General features: G+C 47.5%; 7 protein-coding genes across 11 annotated transcripts; 2 read left to right on the top strand and 5 right to left on the bottom strand.

Moving 5' to 3' along the window:
- Positions 1-657: 657 nt before the first annotated feature.
- Positions 658-2,657, bottom strand: mah (mahogany). The gene is made up of 5 exons (XM_017254715.2): positions 2,006-2,657; positions 1,813-1,922; positions 1,613-1,753; positions 1,344-1,550; positions 658-1,282 (listed from the first exon to the last, which is right to left on the bottom strand). Exons 1-5 carry the CDS (start codon positions 2,650-2,652, stop codon positions 798-800), a joined length of 1,590 nt encoding a protein of 529 aa, XP_017110204.1. The 5' UTR covers positions 2,653-2,657; the 3' UTR covers positions 658-797.
- Positions 2,658-2,872: 215 nt separating this feature from the next.
- Nmnat (nicotinamide mononucleotide adenylyltransferase) lies at positions 2,873-5,110 on the bottom strand. 2 transcript variants are annotated; one of them, XM_017231318.3, is made up of 6 exons: positions 4,805-5,110; positions 4,320-4,726; positions 4,159-4,260; positions 3,947-4,098; positions 3,082-3,355; positions 2,873-3,022 (listed from the first exon to the last, which is right to left on the bottom strand). In XM_017231318.3, the coding sequence occupies exons 1-6, from the start codon at positions 5,034-5,036 to the stop codon at positions 2,981-2,983; spliced, it is 1,209 nt and encodes a 402-aa protein (XP_017086807.2). In that variant the 5' UTR covers positions 5,037-5,110; the 3' UTR covers positions 2,873-2,980. The 2 variants fall into 2 exon arrangements, with proteins under 2 accessions (XP_017086807.2, XP_017086808.2); XM_017231319.3 differs by lacking the exons at positions 2,873-3,022; positions 3,082-3,355 and adding an exon at positions 3,405-3,769 and having other exon boundaries at positions 4,805-5,107.
- Positions 5,111-5,196: 86 nt separating this feature from the next.
- Positions 5,197-10,717, top strand: ssh (Protein phosphatase Slingshot). Of its 4 annotated transcripts, XM_070281152.1 has the most exons (8): positions 5,197-5,761; positions 6,465-6,692; positions 6,754-7,151; positions 7,215-7,280; positions 7,343-7,537; positions 7,598-7,867; positions 7,925-9,842; positions 9,911-10,040. In XM_070281152.1, the coding sequence occupies exons 1-8, from the start codon at positions 5,705-5,707 to the stop codon at positions 9,911-9,913; spliced, it is 3,135 nt and encodes a 1,044-aa protein (XP_070137253.1). In that variant the 5' UTR covers positions 5,197-5,704; the 3' UTR covers positions 9,914-10,040. The 4 variants fall into 4 exon arrangements, with proteins under 4 accessions (XP_070137253.1, XP_017086805.2, XP_070137251.1 ...); XM_017231316.3 differs by having other exon boundaries at positions 5,198-5,761; positions 7,925-10,717; XM_070281150.1 differs by lacking the exon at positions 5,197-5,761 and adding an exon at positions 6,295-6,360 and having other exon boundaries at positions 7,925-10,717.
- A 953-nt stretch (positions 10,718-11,670) lies between these two features.
- Osbp (oxysterol binding protein) lies at positions 11,671-14,980 on the top strand. The gene is made up of 2 exons (XM_017254762.3): positions 11,671-13,649; positions 13,721-14,980. The coding sequence occupies exons 1-2, from the start codon at positions 12,033-12,035 to the stop codon at positions 14,468-14,470; spliced, it is 2,367 nt and encodes a 788-aa protein (XP_017110251.2). The 5' UTR covers positions 11,671-12,032; the 3' UTR covers positions 14,471-14,980.
- LOC108134455 (oligopeptidase A) lies at positions 14,926-17,813 on the bottom strand. Its single transcript, XM_017254764.3, has 2 exons — positions 17,588-17,813; positions 14,926-17,530 (listed from the first exon to the last, which is right to left on the bottom strand). The coding sequence occupies exons 1-2, from the start codon at positions 17,689-17,691 to the stop codon at positions 15,445-15,447; spliced, it is 2,190 nt and encodes a 729-aa protein (XP_017110253.2). The 5' UTR covers positions 17,692-17,813; the 3' UTR covers positions 14,926-15,444.
- Positions 17,814-17,846: 33 nt separating this feature from the next.
- Positions 17,847-19,504, bottom strand: Trf4-2 (Topoisomerase related function 4-2). Its single transcript, XM_017254766.3, has 2 exons — positions 19,315-19,504; positions 17,847-19,255 (listed from the first exon to the last, which is right to left on the bottom strand). The coding sequence occupies exon 2, from the start codon at positions 19,245-19,247 to the stop codon at positions 18,105-18,107; it is 1,143 nt and encodes a 380-aa protein (XP_017110255.1). The 5' UTR covers positions 19,248-19,255; positions 19,315-19,504; the 3' UTR covers positions 17,847-18,104.
- Positions 19,505-19,731: 227 nt separating this feature from the next.
- On the bottom strand, positions 19,732-22,716 carry Mink (Mitotic spindle and nuclear protein). Its single transcript, XM_017254763.3, has 4 exons — positions 22,557-22,716; positions 20,596-22,500; positions 20,459-20,533; positions 19,732-20,402 (listed from the first exon to the last, which is right to left on the bottom strand). The coding sequence occupies exons 1-4, from the start codon at positions 22,570-22,572 to the stop codon at positions 19,813-19,815; spliced, it is 2,586 nt and encodes an 861-aa protein (XP_017110252.2). The 5' UTR covers positions 22,573-22,716; the 3' UTR covers positions 19,732-19,812.
- Positions 22,717-22,777: the final 61 nt, after the last annotated feature.

Raw genomic sequence — 22,777 nt, 5'->3', positions numbered from 1 at the left:
AAAATCATCGACTTTGTAGGTATATTATATATAGGAAAGAGATATACGCAAATGGAAAAAGCCATGCATGGAGCATGGAGGTAAGACAGCTGCTGTCGAAAGAATAAATTAAATTTTCGTAAGGCGGCAGGCAGAAGAATCTCGGCAAAAGAATCTGGGGGTTCGGAGTTCTTGTGTGTTTAAATTTAAACCCTGAGCTAAGCCACTACGGCATGTCGGCCAGATAGGTGGATAGATACAGATACTGAGATACAAAGATACCAAGATACACAAACACAGATACAGTGGCAACAAAAGAGAGCCGCGAAAGGTGTTATCAGCCTGTTTACTTTCCACCTTCGGGATGAGCGCCTCTCATCTGCTCGTCTCAAATTACTGGCCAAAACAATAGCAACAGTCACAGCTCAAAAAAGATACCCACAACGCACATCCAATGGCTAAATAAATTTGGCAAACAAAAAGGCAACCATTTACTGGCCGGGCAGCCGAAAAAAATGATAAATGATGCGCGTGTGCAATTCCCCAACAAATAGTTTGGATCTCCGGCTGCCTGCTGTCTGCTATTTGCTATTCGATGTTTTCCATGTTTTAATAAAGCTTAACTAATTAAACACCACCACTCAAATTCTGCGTGTCGTCGAGTAATATAATGAATTTATTATTAAGCATTATTAAATTTGTAGTTTGTGTTATACAAAACACCCAAGCACTCACTGCACTAAAGATGATCGCCTCAGGTTTTTGAACTCGTCGTCGAAGGACGACGGCAATTGAACTTGGCTGATTGTTTGCGTTTTTTATTGAGGGAAGTGATTCGTGAGATTACCCAAGCAGGGTGAGTTGTTGGTGAAGAGATTCGGCAGGCTGAAGATGTTCAGATAGGTCGAGAGGAAGGTGGCCAGCAGACCGAATATCAGGACGCCCATGGTGCAGGATACGTCGCACTCGCAACGATGCAGCATTCTCACCACCCGCAGCCAGCAGCCTCGAGGAGTAGAGGACGGTGTCGACACCAGCAGCGGCTCCATTTCCAATTCGATGGGATCGTAGTTGAGGTCCAGGGGCAGGCTTCCGTAACTAGCCTCTGCTGCAATGCGCTGATGTACTCGCTCCATCCGCCGAATGCGTCGATACAGAAGCGGCGGTAAGATGAACACCAAAGGACCTGTTATGGTGCCTCCAACCACGTCCATTAGAGCATCAAAGCTGGGCACAAACTCAGCTATCAATACCTCCAGGGCCAGGATGGAAGATCGGATCAGCATTCGTTTGAAAGAAAGTGCTGCAGGTGGTTTAGATTCGCTTGTAAGTTCAAAGATATATATTTCTAATCGAGTACTCACACTCTGGAAGCTTGAAGTAGTTCTCAATCTGCATAAACATGGCTGAGCTGGCCACTGTCACTGAGAAACAAAGCTGCAAGGACATGAGGATCAGCATCACATAAAATGGCACACTGGTGGGCAGCGTTTGCAGCAAATTATTGGCTATCATCGAACCAAATTTATAGGCCGCTATAACAGATCCGATAATGGCCACGCTGCAGGTGACTACGGATAGCAAGGGCAATTATTATCCTACATATAACCAATGATAAATTATAACCACTTACTGGATATACCGCTGAGGGCAGCCCAGGACACTTGGGACTTGTGCTTCATATCGATTTGTAGAGTGAGCAGCACCGGGTGAATGTCGAACTGAAAGGCTAATATGCTATAGCTATTCAGCACAGTCAAAAAGCCAGGAAGCTCTGTGGAAATAGTTAATATAATACTTAAGGATATAGAATATATATCCCGGGGAACCTACCCAAAGATATTCCTTCGAAAGGAGCTCCAATCGCAGGGGCGGCGAAAAGACAGAACCATAGCAGTGCCACAATGATTATCATCACACACACAGCAATGATGGCCAGACTCCTTTAAAAATAGAAAACCATATAATATGAATAAAAGGCTTGACTTTAGGATCAAAAAATAAAGATCTCTTAAACCGTATTTACCGCATATGCTTCGGACTGCCCAGCCACATGAGCGGACAGATTACCAGTCCGACTATGATGGCCCAGTAGCAGTAGGAGAAGTTGTACTGACCGCCACTCATGCGCAGCACCACCGCCTCCAGGTTCTCGGCAGCCATAACCACACTGGGCACCGCCATGGCAAAGATACTGAGATCCAGAAGCACCGAGACGAGCAAACTCACATACGGACCATAGGCCAGTTCCGCCAGGGCGGCATACGGATAATTCCTCTTCTGCTGAATGGAGGGATCTAGCAACTCCGCCATGGTCCAGCACTGGGACAGGAGGAACGAGGTATATATCTGCAGGAAGATGATTGAGAGCACCAGGAGCACCCCGAAGTAGCCGAGCTTAACTAGCAGAGCAGGCAGCGTCACAAAAGGAAATATGCCGAACAAGTCCACCACGTACAGGATGGCAATGAAGAGCGACAAATTCTCGGGTTCATCCTCGTAGGCGCGGAAATGTGGCAAAGCACTGAACCTGGACCTCCTAAGAAAAGGAAGCTGATCGTGCTGATGCGAAGGAGTCAGCTGAACTGGAGGCCTGCGTTTGGGCAGCGCAAATGAAGGAGCGCGGGATGGGCGTGGCGCGGGCTTGGCATTCTGACGGCGGAAGAAGAACATTCGCGATCCGGTCTCCACCAAGTTAAAGAAACAACTAAAGCTCCTCTAAGGCTGAACTAATGGTGGCCTTTCGTTGCAACGCGGCAACAAGTTCTGACATTGGATATCAGGGAAAAGGGAAGAAGCCCTTCAACGTCTGCAATGTCAATGCACGTTACCTGAAGTTCAATGCCTTCCCCTCGTCCAGAGAATGACCCACAAAATAAGGGGAGTAGTTACATGTGTTAAGAACGTAAATATTTTATTTTGTATTTATGTGTCTACAATATCAACAATTAGCTTCCAGCGCTCCTGAATCGTTCCTTTTCAGATTAAATCCTTTGTCTTTTTAAAGCTGCACCTGCGAAATTTTCTGTTTCTTTGCCAGACTCTGAAAAAGGAATGTTTTGAAAATATTTGAAAACCCTAAAAAGATATAGTAATTCATACTTCTTCCTTATCGTCTGACTGCATTGTGATGACCTGCACTGCCTGTCCGGGCCCAATACGGAGTAACTTGGAGCCTCTAGGGGTCGATTCCCCGCAGCAGAAGACTCGGGAAGTGGCCGAGGTCTGAGGATTGGGGCTCGGGCTGTCCGATTCGTCCATATCTTGCTCCAACTGGTTGCCTAACGGGTAGCTGTGCGCAAACTTGTTGTTGTTGTCCGTGTAGGCGTGATTAAAGAGCAAATGGGTAGGACGCACTGCATCCGTTATATACTTACTAAAATCCATACAGGATAAGTGGGCATGGTCAGTACAAAAACAACAGATTATGGTTATTGTTTAATGGGATTACATAGTGCAGAATATTTTTATATATCTGTATGATACGCACACTGACCACCATGTTAATATCAAAACTACATACAACTAACCAAGACTATATACATAAGGGCAAGTCCAGAGGAATATTAAAATATTAGCATGCATTGGAGGCTTCTTCTCCAAATAGGAACTTGAACATGAACTCTGCTCACACTCCATAAAGAGGCGCCACGGCTCAAACAGCGGAAGGTGCTGGTAGGAACGATGGTGCGAAAAACGGTGCTGGTAACTCGGGCAACTTCTGGATCTTGTGAGCTTCTCTTTCGGGTGCAAAGTTCGTCAGGAATCGCATTCGGGCGGGCCACTCCGCCTATAGGTCAAAACACAAAAGAAGGCAATACAAGAAGCAGCTAGTGCAATTTAAGAATTTGGTGATGTCGGCTGTGAAAAATGTGAAGCTGGCTTTTCTCAGTGTACGTATCGAATACGGGACAGGGAGTGTCAGTATGCATGCAGAGTGTTATGGGGTAAATAAAATTCCACCTACGATTTAATGTTGAACAAGCGCTGTCGCTTGATATACTCCAAAACCAGATCGTCCAGCAGATATTTTACCGACTGACCGCGTCCAAGAAGCCGTCGAATCAAGGTAGAGCTCACTTCGTTAGGCACCCAGTTTGTGATTAAAGTTATATTGTTCTGAAAGATAATGTTTTTAGTTTACTTTCCTAGGGTTTTATATTAGTTAATACTACTAACCTGATACTTTGTCAATATGTCAGAGTCGAAGATAAATTTTCCTGGATTAGAGCCTGCACGGGTGATGACAACTAGGCCGTGATTTGCCACAATGTCTTCAATCTAAAAGAATTAGATTATTGAGACAACAGTTGAGCTGAATACACTTTTGTTAGACTTACATCGGCATCTGCCCAGAGACCCGGCACTGCGAAGGACTCTAGAAGATCAGCACCACACAATAGCTTGAGTTGAACAGGATCTCTTCGTGTCTGGAGCCCGCGAGGCAACCAATTAGGCAGGTGGCCATTTGATTCTTCGTTTCCATCTCCTCCTCCACAGTTTATGTGATTATTAATGAAGTTCTGATGGTGCTGCAAAACCGCATGCGTCCTCATCCACTGGCTCTGGTGCACCTCCCAGTCGGACAACCGGATCCAGGAAGAGCTCTGCGTGGCCAGCTTAACCATTGCACAGCGGTCCAGCGAGGAGGCCAGGTCTTTTTTTCCATACGAATCATGTGTAGGAGAAATAATACCGCCCACTACCTTGTGTGTGTTCTGCATCTCAAAGTGATCCCTGGCTATTTCTGCAATAATGTGTCACGTTGTGTCATGAGTATCGATTATGCCCAAGAGGGAATTTCACAACAGCTATTCGCACTCACCAAACATTCGCAGATGCATTGGCGTGGGCGGGCTAAAGCATCCACAGGCTATCAAAGCGATGCGGGGCAGAAGCCCCTTGCTTTCCTCAATGATAGCAGTCATTTCGTCTTCGTCCGGGTTAGGGCGACCTTCAGGGATCTCGTTCCAAAACAAACGACATTGCGAATTTGGAGTCAGAAAGGTGTTAGAAAACACCAAAAGGGGCCTACAACAGCTGATTACAGCTGCCATCCAGCATATGGGCTGCCAACCCGCCGCAAACTATCAAATTGATTTTTTATTTATCTGGACTAAAAAAAAGTAACATAATTTGTCAATTAAAATCGTCGTAGGAATATTCGTTTAGAAATTTCCTTTAATCAATTAACTTCTATTTGGCAAAGGAGAAAGATCAAGAAAATATCGATAGGTCACAAAAAACTTATTGGTCGCCATGTTTTACCGCCGACTCTGGCAACGCCGACCAAATCGTTTGTAGCTATCTTCGTCGTCATGCATTGTTGGAAATAATAGTGAAAAGTATTTACAAATTTAGCAAAATCGTTTGTGACGTTTCGATCCAAGTACACGAACCTCGCCACGTCGGTTATAAAAAAGAACGGCAGTAGCCGCCTGCCAAGAGCGTCCAGCGCGGTGACTGTCGGGTAGCTGCAAGGAGGAAAGGAGCGACGAGCCGAGTGCAGCGACAAGAAAATGCATTTGTAGCCCTCAAACACGCTCGTACACAAAGACACACACACACACAGGGTCGCGCAAGCACACATTGAAACTGACGCAGGCTGCAACAGCCAGGAGAACAGGAGACCCAGGATCAGGAGCAGCTTCATCATCAGCAACGGCAGCAGGAGGAGGAGGAGGCGGCGGCGGAAAAAAGGGAGGAGCGGGAGCAGCAACAACAAATGGCGCTGGTGACAGTGCAGCGCTCTCCCAGTGTGGCTGGCTCCTGCTCGAATTCGGTGAGCACCTCTTCGCGTGCGTGCTTTGTTTTGGTCTCCCTAATTAGAGTATAGCTCTCTTTCCGTTTTCGTGCGTGTTCCGCCTGGTTCGGTCATGATCCTTTGTGTATTCCCTTGCAAAAAAAATGTTTATTTTCGCAGTTGTTGCTTTTGAGTTTTCTGAGTGCTGTGTGATTTTTCTGTTTTCGGCCTGGCGTGGGCGTCATCGTCGCTGCTTTTGGTGTAACCCAAGCAAATCAGCCGCAGACGTCGCGACGTCTATATTTTTCAATAAACTTTTGCATTGCCTTATTTGTCGTTTTTCCGTTGTTTTTCGCTTGGCACCCTCTCTTTCCTTCAACTGTTGTGTTCCGTTAGGCGGCCGCCCGACCGCCCCAAAAATAGTTCGCGAGACCTTGACGTCTGCATATGCTCATATGTTTACGAACGTGTGTGTTTGTGTGTGTGTGCCGCCCTTGGAATTTTAATTCAGGCAATAATCAAATAATCAGGCATTAATCAAGCAAATATCTCCCGGCCACTGGTCCCTTTCTGTGAAGTCGTTCATGATGAGATCTTGCGTTTGGCCCCATTATGGTATATTTTGTTTACCGCGGGGGGTGAGTCATCCGGATGACAGCGAAGAGTCGTAGGAAGGGGGCGGATTGGTGCTGCCAACTCAAAGTCGCTCATTTTACATATTTTCCCGCTTTCCCGCACGCAGGATGGCGAGGCCGAGGACGACGAGGGCAATAGCAAGCAGGGTGAGTGCATCGACGCCGGCAGGGACATTGCCCTGGTCCTGGATCTCCCACCAAAGGACCAAAGTGAGCGCCGGCTGAGCACCGACTCCACCCGTTCCAGCAACAGCACGCAGAGTAACAACTCGGACATTCAGCTCCATTTGCAGTCCATGTTCTTCCTGCTGCATCGCGAGGATACCCTAAAGATGGTTGGTTTCCAAATTATGGATGTAGAGATTCATGAACTTATTGTCTTTCGTTGATCCTCAGGCCGTTAAGTTGGAGTCACAACGGTCCAACCGCACCCGATACCTTGTGATCGCTTCCCGCAGCTGTTGCCGCTCTTCGACCAGCGAACATCGCCGCCATCGGATCATGCGCCACAACTCGGCAAAGGTTAGTGGATCCTCGGGCAGCGGGTCGGGCGGCGCCACTACGCAACGGCAGATGTCCGAGGATCATGCGGCCAGCGGAGCGGTGACAAGCACACCAGCTAGTAAATGTGATAAGTCAGCGGACAAAGAGAATGCCACAGCGGCCGGCGATAACAAGAATACCTCGGGCATGGAGGAGTCCTGTCTTCTGGGCATTGATTGCAACGAGCGGACCACGATCGGCCTGGTGGTGCCCATTTTGGCAGACACCTCCATTCACCTGGACGGTGATGGGTAAGAGTTGCATTGAATTATGATCTTTAAATATATTAAAACTCCCGTATCTTCCAATTGCAGTGGCTTTAGTGTCAAAGTCTTCGAGAAGACGCACATATTCAAGCCCGTTTCAGTACAGGCCATGTGGTAGGTTTCTTGAAAGCACCGGATATCTTAAACTTTCTTCTAAAATTGGATTTTTCTTTTAGGTCCGCGCTTCAGACACTGCACAAAGTGTCGAACAAGGCTCGTGAAAACAACTTCTATGCCAGCGGTCCCTCACACGACTGGCTGTCCAGCTACGAGAGCCGCATCGAGTCTGACCAATCCTGTCTGAACGAATGGAATGCCATGGATGCACTCGAGAGCCGACGTCCCCCCTCGCCCGATGCCATACGAAACAAGTAAGCAGTCTAATTTTAAAGAGATTATTTTGTTTAAACTTCGATTTTGTCATTTTGCAGACCCACGAAGAAAGAGGAAACCGAGAGTGTCATTAAGATTAAGCTGAAGGCCATCATGATGTCAGTGGATTTGGACGAGGTTACCTCCAAGTACATACGCGGCAGGCTAGAAGAGATTCTAGACATGGACCTGGCCGAGTACAAGTCATTCATTGACGAGGAAATGCTTCTTATACTTGGTCAGATGGATGCGCCAACCGAAATATTCGAGCACGTATACTTGGGCTCGGAATGGAATGCCAGTAACTTGGAAGAACTGCAAAAGAATGGGTATGTAATAATAATTCTTAAATCACATAATACTATATATATATTTATGACTTTCAGCGTTCGCCATATTCTCAATGTGACACGGGAAATCGACAACTTCTTTCCGGGCACCTTCGAGTACTTTAATGTGCGTGTCTATGACGATGAGAAGACCAATCTCTTGAAACACTGGGATAGTACGTATCGATACATTTCCCGGGCCAAGGCCGAGGGATCGAAGGTTCTGGTGCATTGCAAGATGGGCGTTAGCCGATCTGCTTCCGTTGTGATTGCGTATGCAATGAAAGCCTACCAGTGGGAGTTCCAGCAGGCATTGGAGCATGTAAAGAAGCGCCGAAGCTGCATAAAGCCGAACAAGAACTTCCTTACCCAGCTGGAGACGTACAACGGAATGCTGGACGCCATGAAAAACAAGGAGAAGTTGCAGCGCAGCAAGAGCGAGACCAACTTGAAGAGCACAAAAGACGCACGTCTGCTGCCTGGAAGTGAGCCCACGCCTCTCATCCAGGCTCTCAACCAGGCCAAGTCAAAGTCCACTGGGGAGACGGCAGGTGTCACTCCGGATGGCGAGCAGGAGCCGGACAAGCGGCTGCATCGACGCTCTACCGCCCAAAAATCCCAGCGACGCATGGTTCGACGTTCAAGTAGCACATCGCCGAAAACCCAGACTGCTGTAGTCACTAAGCAACAAAGTCAGTCCATGGAGAACTTGACGCCAGAGCGCAGCGTGGCCGAGGAACCGAAAAACATGCGATTCCCAGGCAGCAATGGCGAGAACTACAGCGTCACTCAGAATCAGGTGCTGCACATCCAGAAGCACACGCCTCTGTCTGTGCGTACGCGGGTTCACGATCTCGAGGCGCACCGAGCGGACCAACTGCCACCGCCTTCACAGAGCCATCAGTCCCAACAGCCCGTTTGGACTGCCCTAAGCAAGCTGATCACTCAAACTTCGCATCTGGGAGGAACGTCGCGTCGCGACTCCGGGTCATCGGATGTGTTTTCCTCGCAGGTGGACAGTGTGTTTGCCCGAGAGGAGCGCGAAAAGCGGCAGCGCCGCAAAACACAGTCCTGGACGGAGTCTTTCGGACCCAGTGGGGGTATCGTTCTGGACCAGCAGCAGCAGTCCAGCTCGGGATCTATCGTGCTGCGGCCACGCGGACCGCGCCAAAGAGAACTGCCTTCGCGGCATGCCAGCTGGGGATCAGGGGACAACCGAAGCAGTCTGAATTTAAGGACCAGCTCGTGTTCCTACTACGACAGCAATCGCAATGCCACGACAACGGCCATTGTCGAGGGCCAGATCCAGGATCTTAAGCGCAGCAGTAACTGCAACATAAGCGAAGGAGAAGTCGTTGGTGTTGGCGAGGGCACCGTAAAGCGCACTAAGCAGAAACTAGAGGAAAATAAGGCGTCGTTGAAAAAGCGCTGTCAGGAGGACAACAGTCAGGAGCAGCAGCTCCTCGAGACAGTGGATAGTAGCGGCGGTGGACAAAAAAGGAGCCCAAGCTTACAAAGGAGCACCTCCTCGGCGCACAGCCCACGGCAAAGGCAACCACTGCGCTGCAACAGCGAGGAACTGATGCACACCAGCGACATTGAAAACAAGAACACCACCCACGGAGACCAGGCGGACGTGGTGGAGCTGCGGCAGGCCCAGAATCCATCGCTGGCCGAAGACCAGCGTATTTCGGGCAACGTGCAAATACTCAAGCAGAACTTTGAAGCCAAAGCGGGTGTGGTAGGGAGCGTTGGTGGAGGTGGGGGTGGTGGAAACGGAACCGGAACCGTTGTTGGATCCGTATCCGGATCGGGTAGCAGTGCTGCGGCGACGGGGGTTGGGACGAGTGGTGGATCCGTCAATCCAAATCCGTGTAAAAAGTCATCCAGCCACCAATCACTGCCCTCGTCGCCGGTAGCACAGCATGCCAATCATGTGTCCACCGCCTCGAACTCCAACTCATCCGATTCCAGCGTAAGCGAAAATTGTGATCGTAATGTAAAAGGTCTAGTGCATAAATATCAAACTACTACTTCCTGCAGTAGCCAGGCCAACACCACACTGCCGCTCGCAACCACCGCCGCCAGCAACATCAACGTGAACAACTCCAGCACCGGCAGCAGCACCACCACGACAACCACCACTAGCTTCAAGCAACGACCGCGCTCCTACTACGACCGCTCGCTGTCTAACCGATCCACGCACGATTACAGTGACAGTCGCCCGCCACCCGCACCCGTACGCAGCAGTATGCCACATCATCCACACCACCAGACGCAGCAGCAACAGCCGGAGCAACAGGTGCAAATTCGACGGCTGGCACAGCACGGAAAGACGCATCCTCTGAGCAGGCTAAGTGCTCCCAAAACGGGCTTTAACACGGCCGCCTACAACACCATGTAAAGCTCCAACATCTGCTTATCTGCCTGATACATGCAACTTTCAACGTGCAATTCATAAGATCGCTCCATCCAACCGCCCTCGCTTTACGTATTTATATGTTTTCCAGCTTTCGCCCATTTGTTTGTGTTTTTTTGTCCAACAATCCAATGTCCAACACCACCACCTCCCACCACAGACCACAGCCCACATACAGCCCCGCCCCACCCCCTTATGCCTTATGTTTCTTGTTGTTGTTGTTGTATAGGGCGTCCATTAACGCGATCCTGTGTCTGTAATATGTGAAAAGAACTACAAACAAAAATATTAGACATGATGATATGAAAACAAAGCAAAAACAACCTATGGAAAAGAAACTGTATTTGTACTTTTAAATTACTTGTAACTGTATACATATTTATTTTATATTATGCAAGAACTGCCTACGAATAAACGATTTATTGTATATACGTCATTGTGTGGTGATTGTCGCAGTTGTGTCTGTTTCGTTGTGTCCCATCCCCGTCCCTTCATATCATCCATGACCCGTGACCTGTCCCAGAGAACTGCCAAAACTGCCTGCCATTTTACCAGATTTTTGCGTATTTGCTATTCGCAGCCTGATCAGCCTAATCCGTTCCTTCCACTACTCCTGGTCGGAGTGCAAGAACTGAGGAGGATCGGACACTGACGAGAGTCCAGCCCACATCAGAACTGGTCCGAAGCCCTATTCCCCAAAACATACCCACCTAAAACATATGTATTTTTTGCTATTTATCAGACGGTGTATTTATGAATAAAAAAACTGTAATCCAATTTCGAGTGCAATCTGGTTTTACTATTTGCCAAATGAATCAGCCCCTTGGCGATCCAGACCTTTTAAATAAACAGTCCTAAAAATGGGTACTGGGTTTTGCAATGGCCGTGACAAACACCCGGTTATTACCTTCGGCTGATAAGAGTATATTGTTTGCAAAACTTTTAGTTAAGAAAGCTGTGTTAGACTTTAAATTTTAAAGTTTAAAAAATGTGTTTTTGGAAAAACTTAATTTGAAAACGGTTCTTTCAAAAAAACAGGGGTTTTCCATTAAACCATACACTTTTATGCACTTTTTAAACATATTTTAGATAAAACCATTTTTAATATTTTATTATATTTACCTTTTTTAACACAAAATAAATATGGTTTCCATCTTCCAATATTATTTTATCCACAAATTTCAATTTTTTAAATATATATTAATTTTTAATTTTAAATAAATAAAAACCACTGAGATATAAATTTTTATGATATGTTTTATGATTATGAATTTTCGAAAATGTTTTTTAAAATTCAAGTTTTTTTTCGATAGAATGGGGGCGATATCGATTACCGATAGTCTTGCAGCAAGTGGACAGCCTTTATTGCCAAATGACACACACACACTAGGGCAACAGCCCCAACACACATGCACACACACGCACACAAACGCGCACTTTACTTCCACAGTTTCTTTATTTTCTGCGGAAAAATTAGAAACGACACGAAATTCGCAGTGAACGCGACGCGAAGTCGACGGAAAACCAGGGTAACAGCTACGGGAAAGGCCAGGGTTCTGGATCGGGCCGGGAACCGTGATTGGTGTGGGTGAAATAGCAGCGTATATGATGCTAGTAACTGGCAACTAATCCATCACCGTCCAATAACCGAACGCATTCGATTTTCGAGTCGAGTCGGAGCTGCGAGTCATTGTACGTGGCGCTATTCGCACAAATCGCCGGATTCCGGAGACTCTGACGGTGGCCATGACGGACGAAAAGGGTCTGCCGGAGATGAAGGGCTGGCTGCTGAAGTGGACAAACTACATCAAGGGCTACCAGCGGCGCTGGTTCGTCCTGTCCAAGGGTGTCCTCAGCTATTACCGCAACCAGTCGGAGATAAATCACACCTGTCGGGGTACAATCTCCCTCCATGGCGCCCTCATTCACACGGTGGATTCGTGCACCTTTGTTATCTCCAACGGTGGCACCCAGACTTTCCACATCAAGGCCGGCACTGAGGTGGAGCGCCAGTCTTGGGTCACCGCCTTGGAACTCGCGAAGGCGAAGGCAATACGAGCCATTGAAAGCGAGGAGGAGGAAGAGACGGAGACGGCTCAAGTCGTTCCCAGCCAGGAGATAAATTCTGTGGTGCGTGATCTAACTGAGCGGCTGGAAAACATGCGCACCTGCTACGACTTAATCACCAAGCATGGAGCTGCTTTGCAGCGTGCCTTGAACGATTTGGAAACGAATGAGGAGGAGTCGCTGGCCAGCCGAACCAAAATAGTCAACGAGCGGGCCACGCTCTTCAGGATCACTTCGAACGCCATGATCAATGCCGGAAATGACTACCTGCATTCAGCAGAGGCGCAGGGCCACAAATGGTCCAAAATGCTGCATCATGAGCGCGAGCAGCGACAGAGGCTGGAGGAAATCGTGGAGCAAATGGCCAAACAGCAGTCACAGATGGAGCAGGCCGCAGTGTTGGTGCGTCAGAACAAGCCTGTGCCGCCGATGGTGCCCTCGAATACCACTTTGTCCCTGGGCGCTGGCGGTGCATCCGGCTCCGTAGTGACTTCCGACGATGACATGGAATTCTTTGACGCCGAGGAGCAAGGCTACAGTCCAGTGGGTCCCAGTTCCCCGCTGGACGAGCGTGATCGCGGCACCTTCATCCTGAAGCTGCACAAGCGGCGAAGCAGCAGCGAGGACCAGGTCGAGGGACTGCTGGAGGGCAGCTCCTCGGAGAGCGATGAGCAGAAGCGGACCGTGAAGACAGTGCAACAGACTGTGTGCCTGGTGAGTGCCACTCGGGAGCGGGTGACCTCCGGGGGCCAGGGAGATGACGACGACGTGGACAAGGCAGTGGCAGGCAAGTCGAGCACCGATTCCATCTACGGACGCAACTGGAATCCGGATCTGATTAAAAAGCGACGTGATCGAGTACCGGACAAGCCCAACTATCCCCTTAGTTTGTGGGGCATTATGAAGAACTGCATCGGCAAGGACTTGTCCAAGATTCCTATGCCCGTGAACTTCAATGAGCCACTGTCCATGCTGCAGCGTCTGGTGGAGGACTACGAGTACTCGGAGATCTTGGATCACGCCTCGAAGTGTGAGGATGAATGCGAACAGCTTGCCTATCTGGCCGCCTTCATTGTTTCCGCCTATGCAACGACCACGAACCGAATCGGCAAACCGTTCAACCCGCTGCTGGGAGAGACTTACGAGTGTGACCGGATGGACGACTACGGGTGGCGTTGCCTGGCGGAACAGGTCTCCCATCATCCTCCGATAGCGGCTCTCCACTGCGAGAGCAAAAACTGGGTCAGCTGGCAGGAGTTTTCGATGACCAGCAAGTTCCGCGGAAAATACGTCCAGGTGAGTGTTTTATTTTTGAAATATTTAAAATCTTTAGATCTTTGACTAATTGGCTTTGCTTCCCTGTGCAGATTAATCCACTAGGAGGTGTCTATGTGATGTTTACGAACAGTGGACGACGCTACTCTTGGCGCAAGATCACCACCACTGTGAACAACATTATTGTGGGAAAGTTGTGGGTAGACCAGCACGGCGAGATGGAGATCCAAGGATCACAGGCGGCCGAAGGCTACAAATGCGTCCTGAACTTTGTGCCCTACTCCTACTTTAGCCGTGATGTCCAGCGGAGCGTGAAGGGTGTGGTCATGAACAAAAACGGGGAAGTCAAGTGGGTGGTGCGCGGAACCTGGGACAACAAGATAGAAATAGCTCCAGTGCTGAAGACGACAGGCCCTGCCAATAGTCCGACACACACCACAGGCGACTACAAGCTGGCGTGGCGCCGTCGCCCAGCTCCGGCGGACTCGGATAAGTACTATAACTTTACAACGCTGGCTTGCCAACTCAACGAACCGGAGGAGGGTGTGGCGCCAACGGACTGTCGTCGCCGGCCCGACCAGCGGCTGATGGAGACGGGCGACTGGGATGAATCGAACAAGGAGAAGCTACGCCTCGAAGAGAAACAGCGAACAAAGCGCCGGGAGCGAGAGGCTGAAGCGGAAAAGGCGGCGGAGGAGGGCACACCATATCCTGCCTACGAGCCCATGTGGTTCAAGCGTGAAAATGAGGCGGGCACCGATAACTATGTGCATGTGTTCAAGAACACCTACTGGGAGGCGAAGGAAGCGCAGCGGTGGGACGGTTGCCCGGACATTTACTGAGGGGGTTTGTCGTGACTATCAATGGTACACCACCGCCACGCCACCACAGAGAAGCCTTAGCGAATATTCTAAAAGATTTCAAATATGCAGCCTCCACATCACCAAACCACACCCACACACACCACTCCGGAAATATCAAGCGGAGCAGCACATACGCATATATAGTAGTACACATTTCGATCTAGTGCATATATATATATAAATTAATTCCTGTAAACTAACCGAGTTTGAGTCGCGTCTTTGCATCGAAACTAAACCCTAAATTCGTCGTTCAGTTATGTTATGACTTTTGGTTACCCCATTCCCGATCGCTTTTCCAAATCGAAAGACTAGAGGTATTTAGTCCTTTATGCAAAATCTATGTTTCGCCTTTTGTTGTGTATATATATAAATATATCGAACGGATTCGGGGGACAGACAGCTACCGAGGGCCGAGAAAAGAGCGGGAGAATATGTTAAATGTTATAAATTTATGCAATTTATTATTAAAGTATTATTTAAATAAAGCAACAGTTGGTGTGTGTGTTTTAACTACCAGGTGGTGGCGGCGCTTGCACCTGCCGATAAGATCCACGCCCGCCTGACTCAAGCGATTCTTTATCACTTAATCCGGCTGCCAGTTGAGTTGTGGTTGGGTGGGTCGTCTAAAGAATCGTGGCGTGTCACGTAATCTCTCATCTATTGAACTCTATTTTTGTTCATTTTTAACAATTTTAACAAAATTTATTTTACAATCTTAAGTACAATATTTTTCAGATCCAAAATAATCATTTAAAATTTAGCGAATCAACTTTTAGGATTCATACTTGAAAAGTATTAAAAATAAAAGATTTTCGAAAAAAGCGAATAATAATTACTTTCTCCGTACGATTCTTTATCAAATTTAACCAACCCACACTTGGTTCCTATCGATCAGACTTATCAGCTAACTAAACGCATGTGATAACGTTGGTAATGGGTCATGGCTGTGACCCTCAATTGCTGTCTGTGGTCTGGGAGGGCACAAATAGGTTGAGAGACTTCAGAAGAGCCTCCGCTGAAGGATCGCGACCCTGGAATCGGCGGAAGACCTCTGCTGTGGGCAAGGATCCTCCCGAACTGAGGAAGGTTTGCTTGTAGCGACGTCCTACACCTGCGCAGTTCTTCCCGCTACGCTCTTCCGCAAAGCTACTGGAGATGTCGGCAGCAATTAGGCGGGAGTACAGGTGGCTGAACTGAGCAGCAGCCCAGTCGCCGGCAAATATGTCAGTCAAGGAGCACGGGTGGGCGTCCTTTTTGTCCAGCGGCATGCATTGGTAAACGGGCCACAACTTTCGCACAACTTCCAGCCAGAAGGCGCTGGAGCGATGGAGCTCCAAATCAAGGTCGGCCAAGTACAGATCCTGGCAGAGATTGTATCCAGCTAGTTGGGTCTTTAGTAGGGGTATCTTTTGCGAGAGTCCCGCCTCCAGGGGCTCCTCAGTGCTATAGTGACCAGAAATGCCTCTTAAAACCGTGGGGTCGTCCAGGAAATTGCTCATCACATGGCCGGACACCTGGGAGGCATCCCATTCTATGTTGGACAGTCCCGCCAAGTCACTGTACCCGGCTTGTGTCAGTAAGTGCTGCAGCCCGCTGCCGAAGGTCTTGAACAGCATCTGTAGGTCGTCATAGCCAAGCAACGGGGGCCTGCCCTCCACTGGTTCCGAAAAGTTGAAGATCAGAGCGCAGAGCGGCTGCAGATCAGCAGATTTGTTCCTATTTCTTATGCCCACCATCCAACCGTTGTTCTTGCCGAATTTGTGCTCCTTAGAGTAGCAGTCAACATAGAAGCCACCTACTGGCGTCGAGCTGTTTGCTGAATCCGAGTCAAAGACGTCATAAAACTTAACTGCCGGATGCCAAACTTCTGCTTTGGGATGCTCCACTATTCGGATACCAAAGAGCTCTTCGCTGAGCTTGAACAAGCCTGAGAGAACGCGGGGCAAAGGGAAGAACTCACGGAGCTTGTCCTCCAAAAGTCCGTGCTCTGCCGCTAGCTGCTTGCGCCTCCAGTAGGCGACATCATAGACATCTAACTTATAATCGCATCCACTGTCCAAGGCAAAGTTCTGCAGCTCCTCCAGCTCAACACTCTGGGCAGGACCTGCGAACTTCAGCAACTTTGTGAATATCTGCTTTAAGTTATCCACGCTGCCGACCATTTTAGTCTGCATGGACATCTCTGCAAAGTTGGAATATCCCAGGAGGTTTGCCTGGCGTTTTCGCAGGCCCCGGATCTTTTCGAGGTGAGTGCTATTCTCCAACGCTTTGTCCTGCTGAGAGGAGGCCTTCAAAACATTGGCTCGCCACACATTCCAGCGCTGGAGACGCTCCGGGCAGTATTTAAGAAATCCATCCACTATTTGTGGGTGCAGCGTTATTTTCCAGGGTCCCTCCAAGGGCTGGAGGGAGTTACGAGCCGTCGCTTCCAGAAGAGCAGGCGGGAAATCCCTAACCAGATTGAAATCAGGGATCACATGACCGAAGGAATGAACCGCCATGTTTACTTTGTTCTTAAAACTGGCACGCTCCCGCCCCAGCTGGATAAGAAGCTCCTTCAAACCATCCCGCCTGTCCTTAGCCAAAGTAAGGCCATTCAGTTTTCCCTCCAGCAGAAACTTCTGGCGCAGCCGTTGTTCATCCGATCCACTAGTCTCCGGCAATCCCTCTTGTAGTGACTTAAATACTGTCGGGTTACAGAACTTGGATGCCCGGGCATTTCGGGCTCGCTCGTGGATGTTCATGTAGGATTTGGTGGGTATTAAGGTAGAGTTTCCAAGGTACAACGCCTTGGCCACACCCCAGGTTGTCTCTAGCGGAGCAGTGACGATATCCAGTTCGCTAAAGATGCCAGCGGCGTCCAGAGGCTTGCCCTTATGAATAGCACCCTCGAGCGCCTTCACCGACTTCTCCACCGCCGATGCCTGCTGTCCGATGGCGCCCAAGCACATCTCGATGGTGATGTCACTAAAAGCCGGCAGTCCGTCCGGCTTAAGTACACCCTCGCCCAGAGGACCCTCCTCTCCAATCTCTGGAACCCTGAAAAAATCACCAATAAGCGAATAAGAATATTTTGAAGAGGATTTTCAGACTCACAGCACTATGTAACCCGGCCGGTTTTCGGTTGTGTGGAGGGAGGCCCGGAAGGCGGAGTGCAGGAGCGGCACTGGCGCCGGGCGACGACGGAGTAGGTTAAGCATAACTCAATAGAAGGCTTAGAACTAGATATGTACAATCCTGGAGAGCGTTCCCCGGATTTTGCAGGCAGTTTTGAAGGATTTACACAACACGCTGACAAAAACAACAACAAAGCTGATTAATGTGACCGCCTAGATTTTTGTGAAAAATGCCAATCCCTGTTAGTCACGCACGACGTTGAAAAAGGCGCCAAGTTTATTCCAATTTAAAAATATTTTTAATTTTTATATTTAATTTTTGTAGTGCTTACCTAATAAATATGCCAATAAATCAAGACATAATTTTTCCCACAAATTGTACATATTTTATGATTTATACATATGCCATGCATAAGAAAAAGCAAATAAAGATAATGAAGGAAACTAGCACAAACGTAAACATACTTAATAAAACTTATGACTCGCAAACGTTTAAACTAAGTCGAAGTCCGATGCACCCCAGCCCGGAAATACACTGGTGGTGGACCCTCCGATCGCTCGTCCTCAGAGGCAGATGAGGAAGAATTGGGCAACAGATGTTGAAAGTTGTACTGCACCCAGGTCCGGTAGTTGATCACAGACTGAGGAACTTCTATAATGCTACCTAGAATTGGGCCCACAATCTTCGAGGCATCTAAGTCGACGAGCTTGGACAGCTTAAGATAGGCTGCCTCGAATCCCTTCATTACTTGTAGGGCAGCGTAAGAGCTGCGTCCAATATCGTTCGTTGGCGTCACTGGATCCTCAATACTGAGCACAGACTGCCAGTTATTTTCACCGAGTGTGGAGCGCAGGCGCTCCTTCTCCACACATCCATCTTCGGCAAGTACTGAGATGCCGTACTTGAAGAAGTCGAATTTGCGACCGTAGTAATCCAAGAACTGGAGCAGGAGCAACCCCAGCTTGTTGCGGCTATTGTAGTTATTTTTACAACGCTCCTGCTTCTTCAGGAAACTAATGCACATAAGAGTCAGAGCGTAGGAGGAGACTCCGCCCGTGCTGTAGACCACGTTCATGCCGTGGATCGTTAGAAACTGCTTGAGCACCAACACCAACTTGGGTAAGTCAGGAAACTGGCGGATGTATTCCCTGATCAGCTCTGCTGCTTGTACGCCCGATGCGGCCGCATTGAAATTCACATCGAACTTGATCTGGGATATGGCCTCTGTGAATTTGACCACCGGCATAGAAGCCTTGTCCAGAACGATGATTGAACCGGGTTCCGCCACTTCGCGTGCTATCAATTCCCGCTTAAGTTCGTGCAGTGGTGCCTTGTGCCAGTGGTTAGCATGAAACACTACCAGATCAATATCCGAGACAGGGAGATTCAGTCCAGTGCGAAAGGATCCAAAGACATCTACGCAGGAGGTGGGCCAGATAGACAGCACAACGTCCTCGATGCGGCGAACGGCCTCCGCTCGCAGAAAAAACTCAATAGGTGTTGACTGCATATAATTGAAAAACTTTTCAATTTCCTGGTGTAACAGGCACAGTGCCGGTATGCCGTTTCCATACGCCGTTCTGGGGAGCTGCCATGGCTGTGTCTCTTTAGGGACAGTATCACCCACTTTGGAAGCCATCAATAATCCTGTGAAATAGTAATAGTCATTTTGGTAAATTGACCAAAAAGTTAGCTTATTTACACACTTTACAAGCGCCGTTATTCAGATAGGGATGCCAACCGGAACGAAGTATTTTCTCAATAATTATTACAAAATAAATTCAAAAAACAACACAAATTTTTAAAGGTGAACAAAAGAACTCGGGAGTCAAGTGTAATGGTTTGATGGCTTCGTACGAATGACTAGCAAATATATTTTTGCCAGAAACTAAAAGCGAAGCCTCCTCAGTTCTTTTGTTTTGACATGCCAGGATGAAAAGTGATCTGTAACTATCGGATGCTAGTTACGATGAAAAAACTATCGTTTTCAAACTTTTGTACATCTGTAGATCCGAGATATGTACATATCTCTTAATTAAAATAAATAAATAATAAAAACAGAGTTGTTTCAAGTAGAAAAGAATATATAAAACAAATTTATTCGATTTAAAAAATAAGAGCAACTTCTTTTCGCAAAGGAAACCGCAAACTCTGACAAACGATATGGAATAGATAATAGATAAAAACGATTAAAGATACAAATTCTAATCCTCTGTGATGTGGCGACGATGCTGCATTTGCAGTTCAAATCGGCGGTTAGAACGCACTCCCTTGATCAAGTCTCCTTTGTTACTCTTATCCTTGGTCCTGCCCTTAAACATTTCCACGTGCCTCTGTTTTCTTTCAGCCAACTTATCCTGCGCTGGCCTACCACTTAAGGTGGTATTAAACGATGTCACAATTGAGGTCGACAAATTAAACGCCGGTCTTGACGGCACATTGGCGGCGTTTTTCAGGGGTAAGCGAGAAGGTGGAACCTTATCCTTAGCAGCCTCAACTGACACTTGTTTTGGAGCCTCCACAGCAACACTTTTAGCAGAGAGATCAATTTTCTTGAGGGCTTTTGGACGCATGACACTGTCTACCTTCGAGGTAGTGGCCTGATGTTTCTTGGTTGCCGTTGCCTGTTTAAGAGCCGAGTTCGTCAGAACTTTGGCACGCTCCGCTTTTCGTTCGATGTGGTCCACAAGGCTTTCCATCTTGGAGAACTGTTTTTCGTGGATGGCCGCAAAATTCGGTAGTTTGGCACGTTTTACCTTGCTGGGGGTCACCACTTTTCCAATCGTAACGATTTCTAAAAGAGAAGAGCATGAGTTTGCTGCAAAGATATTGATTTGGAATGTAACCTACTTGGTTTTGGAATTCGGCTAAATTTAGAGGGTTTTTCTTCCAAGGACTTTGATCGCTTACGGCGGCTTGTTATATCTGAAAAATTATGTAAGCTCAGGGTAATTATGTCTGAACAAAGTTAAAATGCGAAAACTCACTCTTCTTGTTGAGTGCTTCCCAGCGCTTGTCTATGTCCTCCACATTGGCAATCTCAATGGGACTTTGGAAAGAGACCGTCTTAGAGAATACATCATTCATATGGCTTGCCGATTTCGAACGTCGTCGCCCTTGCTTGGGTTCTGGCATATCAAGCATCTGGCTTGAACACTTTTTAAAGAACCCATCATCGAAAGAAGTTTTATGTTCGTCGGAGAATTTGAAAGATGTCTTGTTCTTAAATGGAGTTGGGAAACGATATCCCTTAGAAACCCTTTTGGTGAAAGTCGATACAGTGGGTGAAGAGTTTTCCATGTTCAGAAGGGTTTCACGTTTGTTGTCATCAGTTGTGAGAACCACTTTGACCGACGGCTTCTCCAAAGTAGTTTGGATACCGGGAACTTCAATAAGGATCACACTTTCATCCTCTTTTATATCATCTGCATCGAAAGTTGTATTAAGTGGCATATCAAGCATCTGGCTTGAACACTTTTTAAAGAAACCATCATCGAAAGAAGTTTTATGTTCGTCGGAGAATTTGAAAGATGTCTTGTTCTTAAATGGAGTTGGGAAACGATATCCCTTAGAAACCCTTTTGGTGAAAGTCGATACAGTGGGTGAAGAGTTTTCCATGTTCAGAAGGGTTTCACGTTTGTTGTCATCAGTTGTGAGAACCACTTTGACCGACGGCTTCTCCAAAGTAGTTTGGATACCGGGAACTTCAATAAGGATCACACTTTCATCCTCTTTTATATCATCTGCATCGAAAGTTGTATTAAGTTGCACATTTTCTGCCCCGACCGAATCTTCATCATCGATCATGATCAACGAAGGCATGTCTTCCATATCTTCTAAAGATTTCTCATATGTTGTATTGACTCCTTCTGCGTTTTCTTTGTCGACTTCTTTTAAATCCTCATTATCAACTTCCATCGAGCAAGTACCAAGTCCATCCGAATTCTTGGTTTCATTATTTAAATTTTTAACATCTTCAGTTAGATCTGTATTGCTTTCTTGACTAAGTGGACATAAGCCCAGTTCATCTATATCAGCATCGGTTACTTTACAGAAGGATTCAGGTGTGATTTCGTTTCCTGGTTCCTCACTGCATACCTGGCTTAATGGGCTCACGCCTATCTGATCATTTTTAGGAGTGCTTTTCGAAGCAACCACATTTTGGCTCGACTCATTCTCTTGGTTCTCTACCTCCTCTTTCTTTTCTTCTTGGCGCTCCAGCTCATCTTTCTCCTCATCTTGTTGCTTAAACTCTTCTTTATTCTCCTCTTGGTGCTCCACCTCCTGTTCCTTTTCCTCTAGGTGCTCTAGCTCCTCCTTGTTTTCCTTTTGGCACTCCAGCTCCTTGTTATCTTCTTGGTGCTCAGGCTCCTCTTGTTTTTCCAACTGCTCCTCATCTCCTGCACCCTCTGGTATTCCTGTTTCTACGTCTCCGGTTTTTTGTTTTTTCTTAGCTGCCCGTTTTGACTTACGGTTACGTTTACGTGAGTTGCTGCGACCAACTTCGGCTGCATTCCACTTTTGTGCCGTGGACTCTTCATCATCTTCAGCATCCGGATGCTCCTCGGGCACCAATTTCTTGGCAGATCGAACAATGTCGTCATAGTCGATTGCTGGGCGAACACTTTTGCGGCAACTGCGTCTCGGCGTCTCACTGCTTAGCACCAAGCGCGAACTAGGAGTTCCCGGGGTCTTCGGTGGTAGTTCAGTGGTCTTACCAGCATTCGGTGGCGATACCTTTTCTGCAGTAGCATCCATCTTATGGCGAAGAGCACCGCGAGTTTTCCGGGCCACTGGAGTGCCTGCCTCATCAGTTTTCAAATTGAAATTGGTGGCGTCTTTATTTTCATCCTGCGGCGGCGCGACGACGCCATCATCGTTTATGGGTGTTTCTATAATAATTTTCTAGTTATTTATCAGTTATTCTATTATTTCGCTTATTAACTACCTGCAGGCGACTCCATTCGCTTTTAAAATGATTATTTTTTGTTAAAAAATGCCGATGCAACAAACAAGAAAATTCCAATGTACGGTTTTATTTGAAGTTTGCCCAGAATGTATTGCGGCCTTATCGATATAATGTCGACTTATCGATAGTTCTTTTTTAAAATCGATATTTCGGGGAGTTTCGTTAAATTTGAAATTTTTAGTTTGACAAATAAATACAGA

This window comes from Drosophila bipectinata, chromosome 3R (assembly GCF_030179905.1).
Source record: "Drosophila bipectinata strain 14024-0381.07 chromosome 3R, DbipHiC1v2, whole genome shotgun sequence".
NCBI classification, from domain to species: Eukaryota; Metazoa; Arthropoda; class Insecta; order Diptera; family Drosophilidae; genus Drosophila; species Drosophila bipectinata.
The sequence above is the reverse complement of the archived record's forward strand: the minus strand, read 5'-3'. Positions and strand labels throughout refer to the sequence as shown.

Bases quoted from the DNA above. Each gene is read 5' to 3' on its own strand.
- Trf4-2 (XM_017254766.3), bottom strand. From the start codon at position 19,247: ATGGCTTCCAAAGTGGGTGATACTGTCCCTAAAGAGACACAGCCATGG.
- LOC108134455 (XM_017254764.3), bottom strand. From the start codon at position 17,691: ATGCTTAACCTACTCCGTCGTCGCCCGGCGCCAGTGCCGCTCCTGCAC. The intron at 17,531-17,587 runs GTGAGTCTGAAA...TGATTTTTTCAG, and splicing joins CGGCCGGGTTACATAGTGCT to GGTTCCAGAGATTGGAGAGG.
- Osbp (XM_017254762.3), top strand. From the start codon at position 12,033: ATGACGGACGAAAAGGGTCTGCCGGAGATGAAGGGCTGGCTGCTGAAG. The intron at 13,650-13,720 runs GTGAGTGTTTTA...TTCCCTGTGCAG, and splicing joins TCCGCGGAAAATACGTCCAG to ATTAATCCACTAGGAGGTGT.
- ssh (XM_017231316.3), top strand. From the start codon at position 5,705: ATGGCGCTGGTGACAGTGCAGCGCTCTCCCAGTGTGGCTGGCTCCTGC. The intron at 7,538-7,597 runs GTAAGCAGTCTA...GTCATTTTGCAG, and splicing joins CCCGATGCCATACGAAACAA to ACCCACGAAGAAAGAGGAAA. The intron at 7,868-7,924 runs GTATGTAATAAT...TATGACTTTCAG, and splicing joins GAAGAACTGCAAAAGAATGG to CGTTCGCCATATTCTCAATG.
- Nmnat (XM_017231318.3), bottom strand. From the start codon at position 5,036: ATGGCAGCTGTAATCAGCTGTTGTAGGCCCCTTTTGGTGTTTTCTAAC. The intron at 4,099-4,158 runs GTTAGTAGTATT...ATTATCTTTCAG, and splicing joins ACATATTGACAAAGTATCAG to AACAATATAACTTTAATCAC. The intron at 3,023-3,081 runs GTATGAATTACT...TTCCTTTTTCAG, and splicing joins AGTCAGACGATAAGGAAGAA to AGTCTGGCAAAGAAACAGAA.
- mah (XM_017254715.2), bottom strand. From the start codon at position 2,652: ATGTTCTTCTTCCGCCGTCAGAATGCCAAGCCCGCGCCACGCCCATCC. The intron at 1,923-2,005 runs GTAAATACGGTT...CTATTTTTAAAG, and splicing joins GGCAGTCCGAAGCATATGCG to GAGTCTGGCCATCATTGCTG. The intron at 1,754-1,812 runs GTAGGTTCCCCG...CTATTTCCACAG, and splicing joins TTTCGAAGGAATATCTTTGG to AGCTTCCTGGCTTTTTGACT.
- Mink (XM_017254763.3), bottom strand. The intron at 20,534-20,595 runs GTGAGTTTTCGC...ATAATTTTTCAG, and splicing joins GGAAGCACTCAACAAGAAGA to ATATAACAAGCCGCCGTAAG. The intron at 20,403-20,458 runs GTAGGTTACATT...CTTCTCTTTTAG, and splicing joins TAGCCGAATTCCAAAACCAA to AAATCGTTACGATTGGAAAA.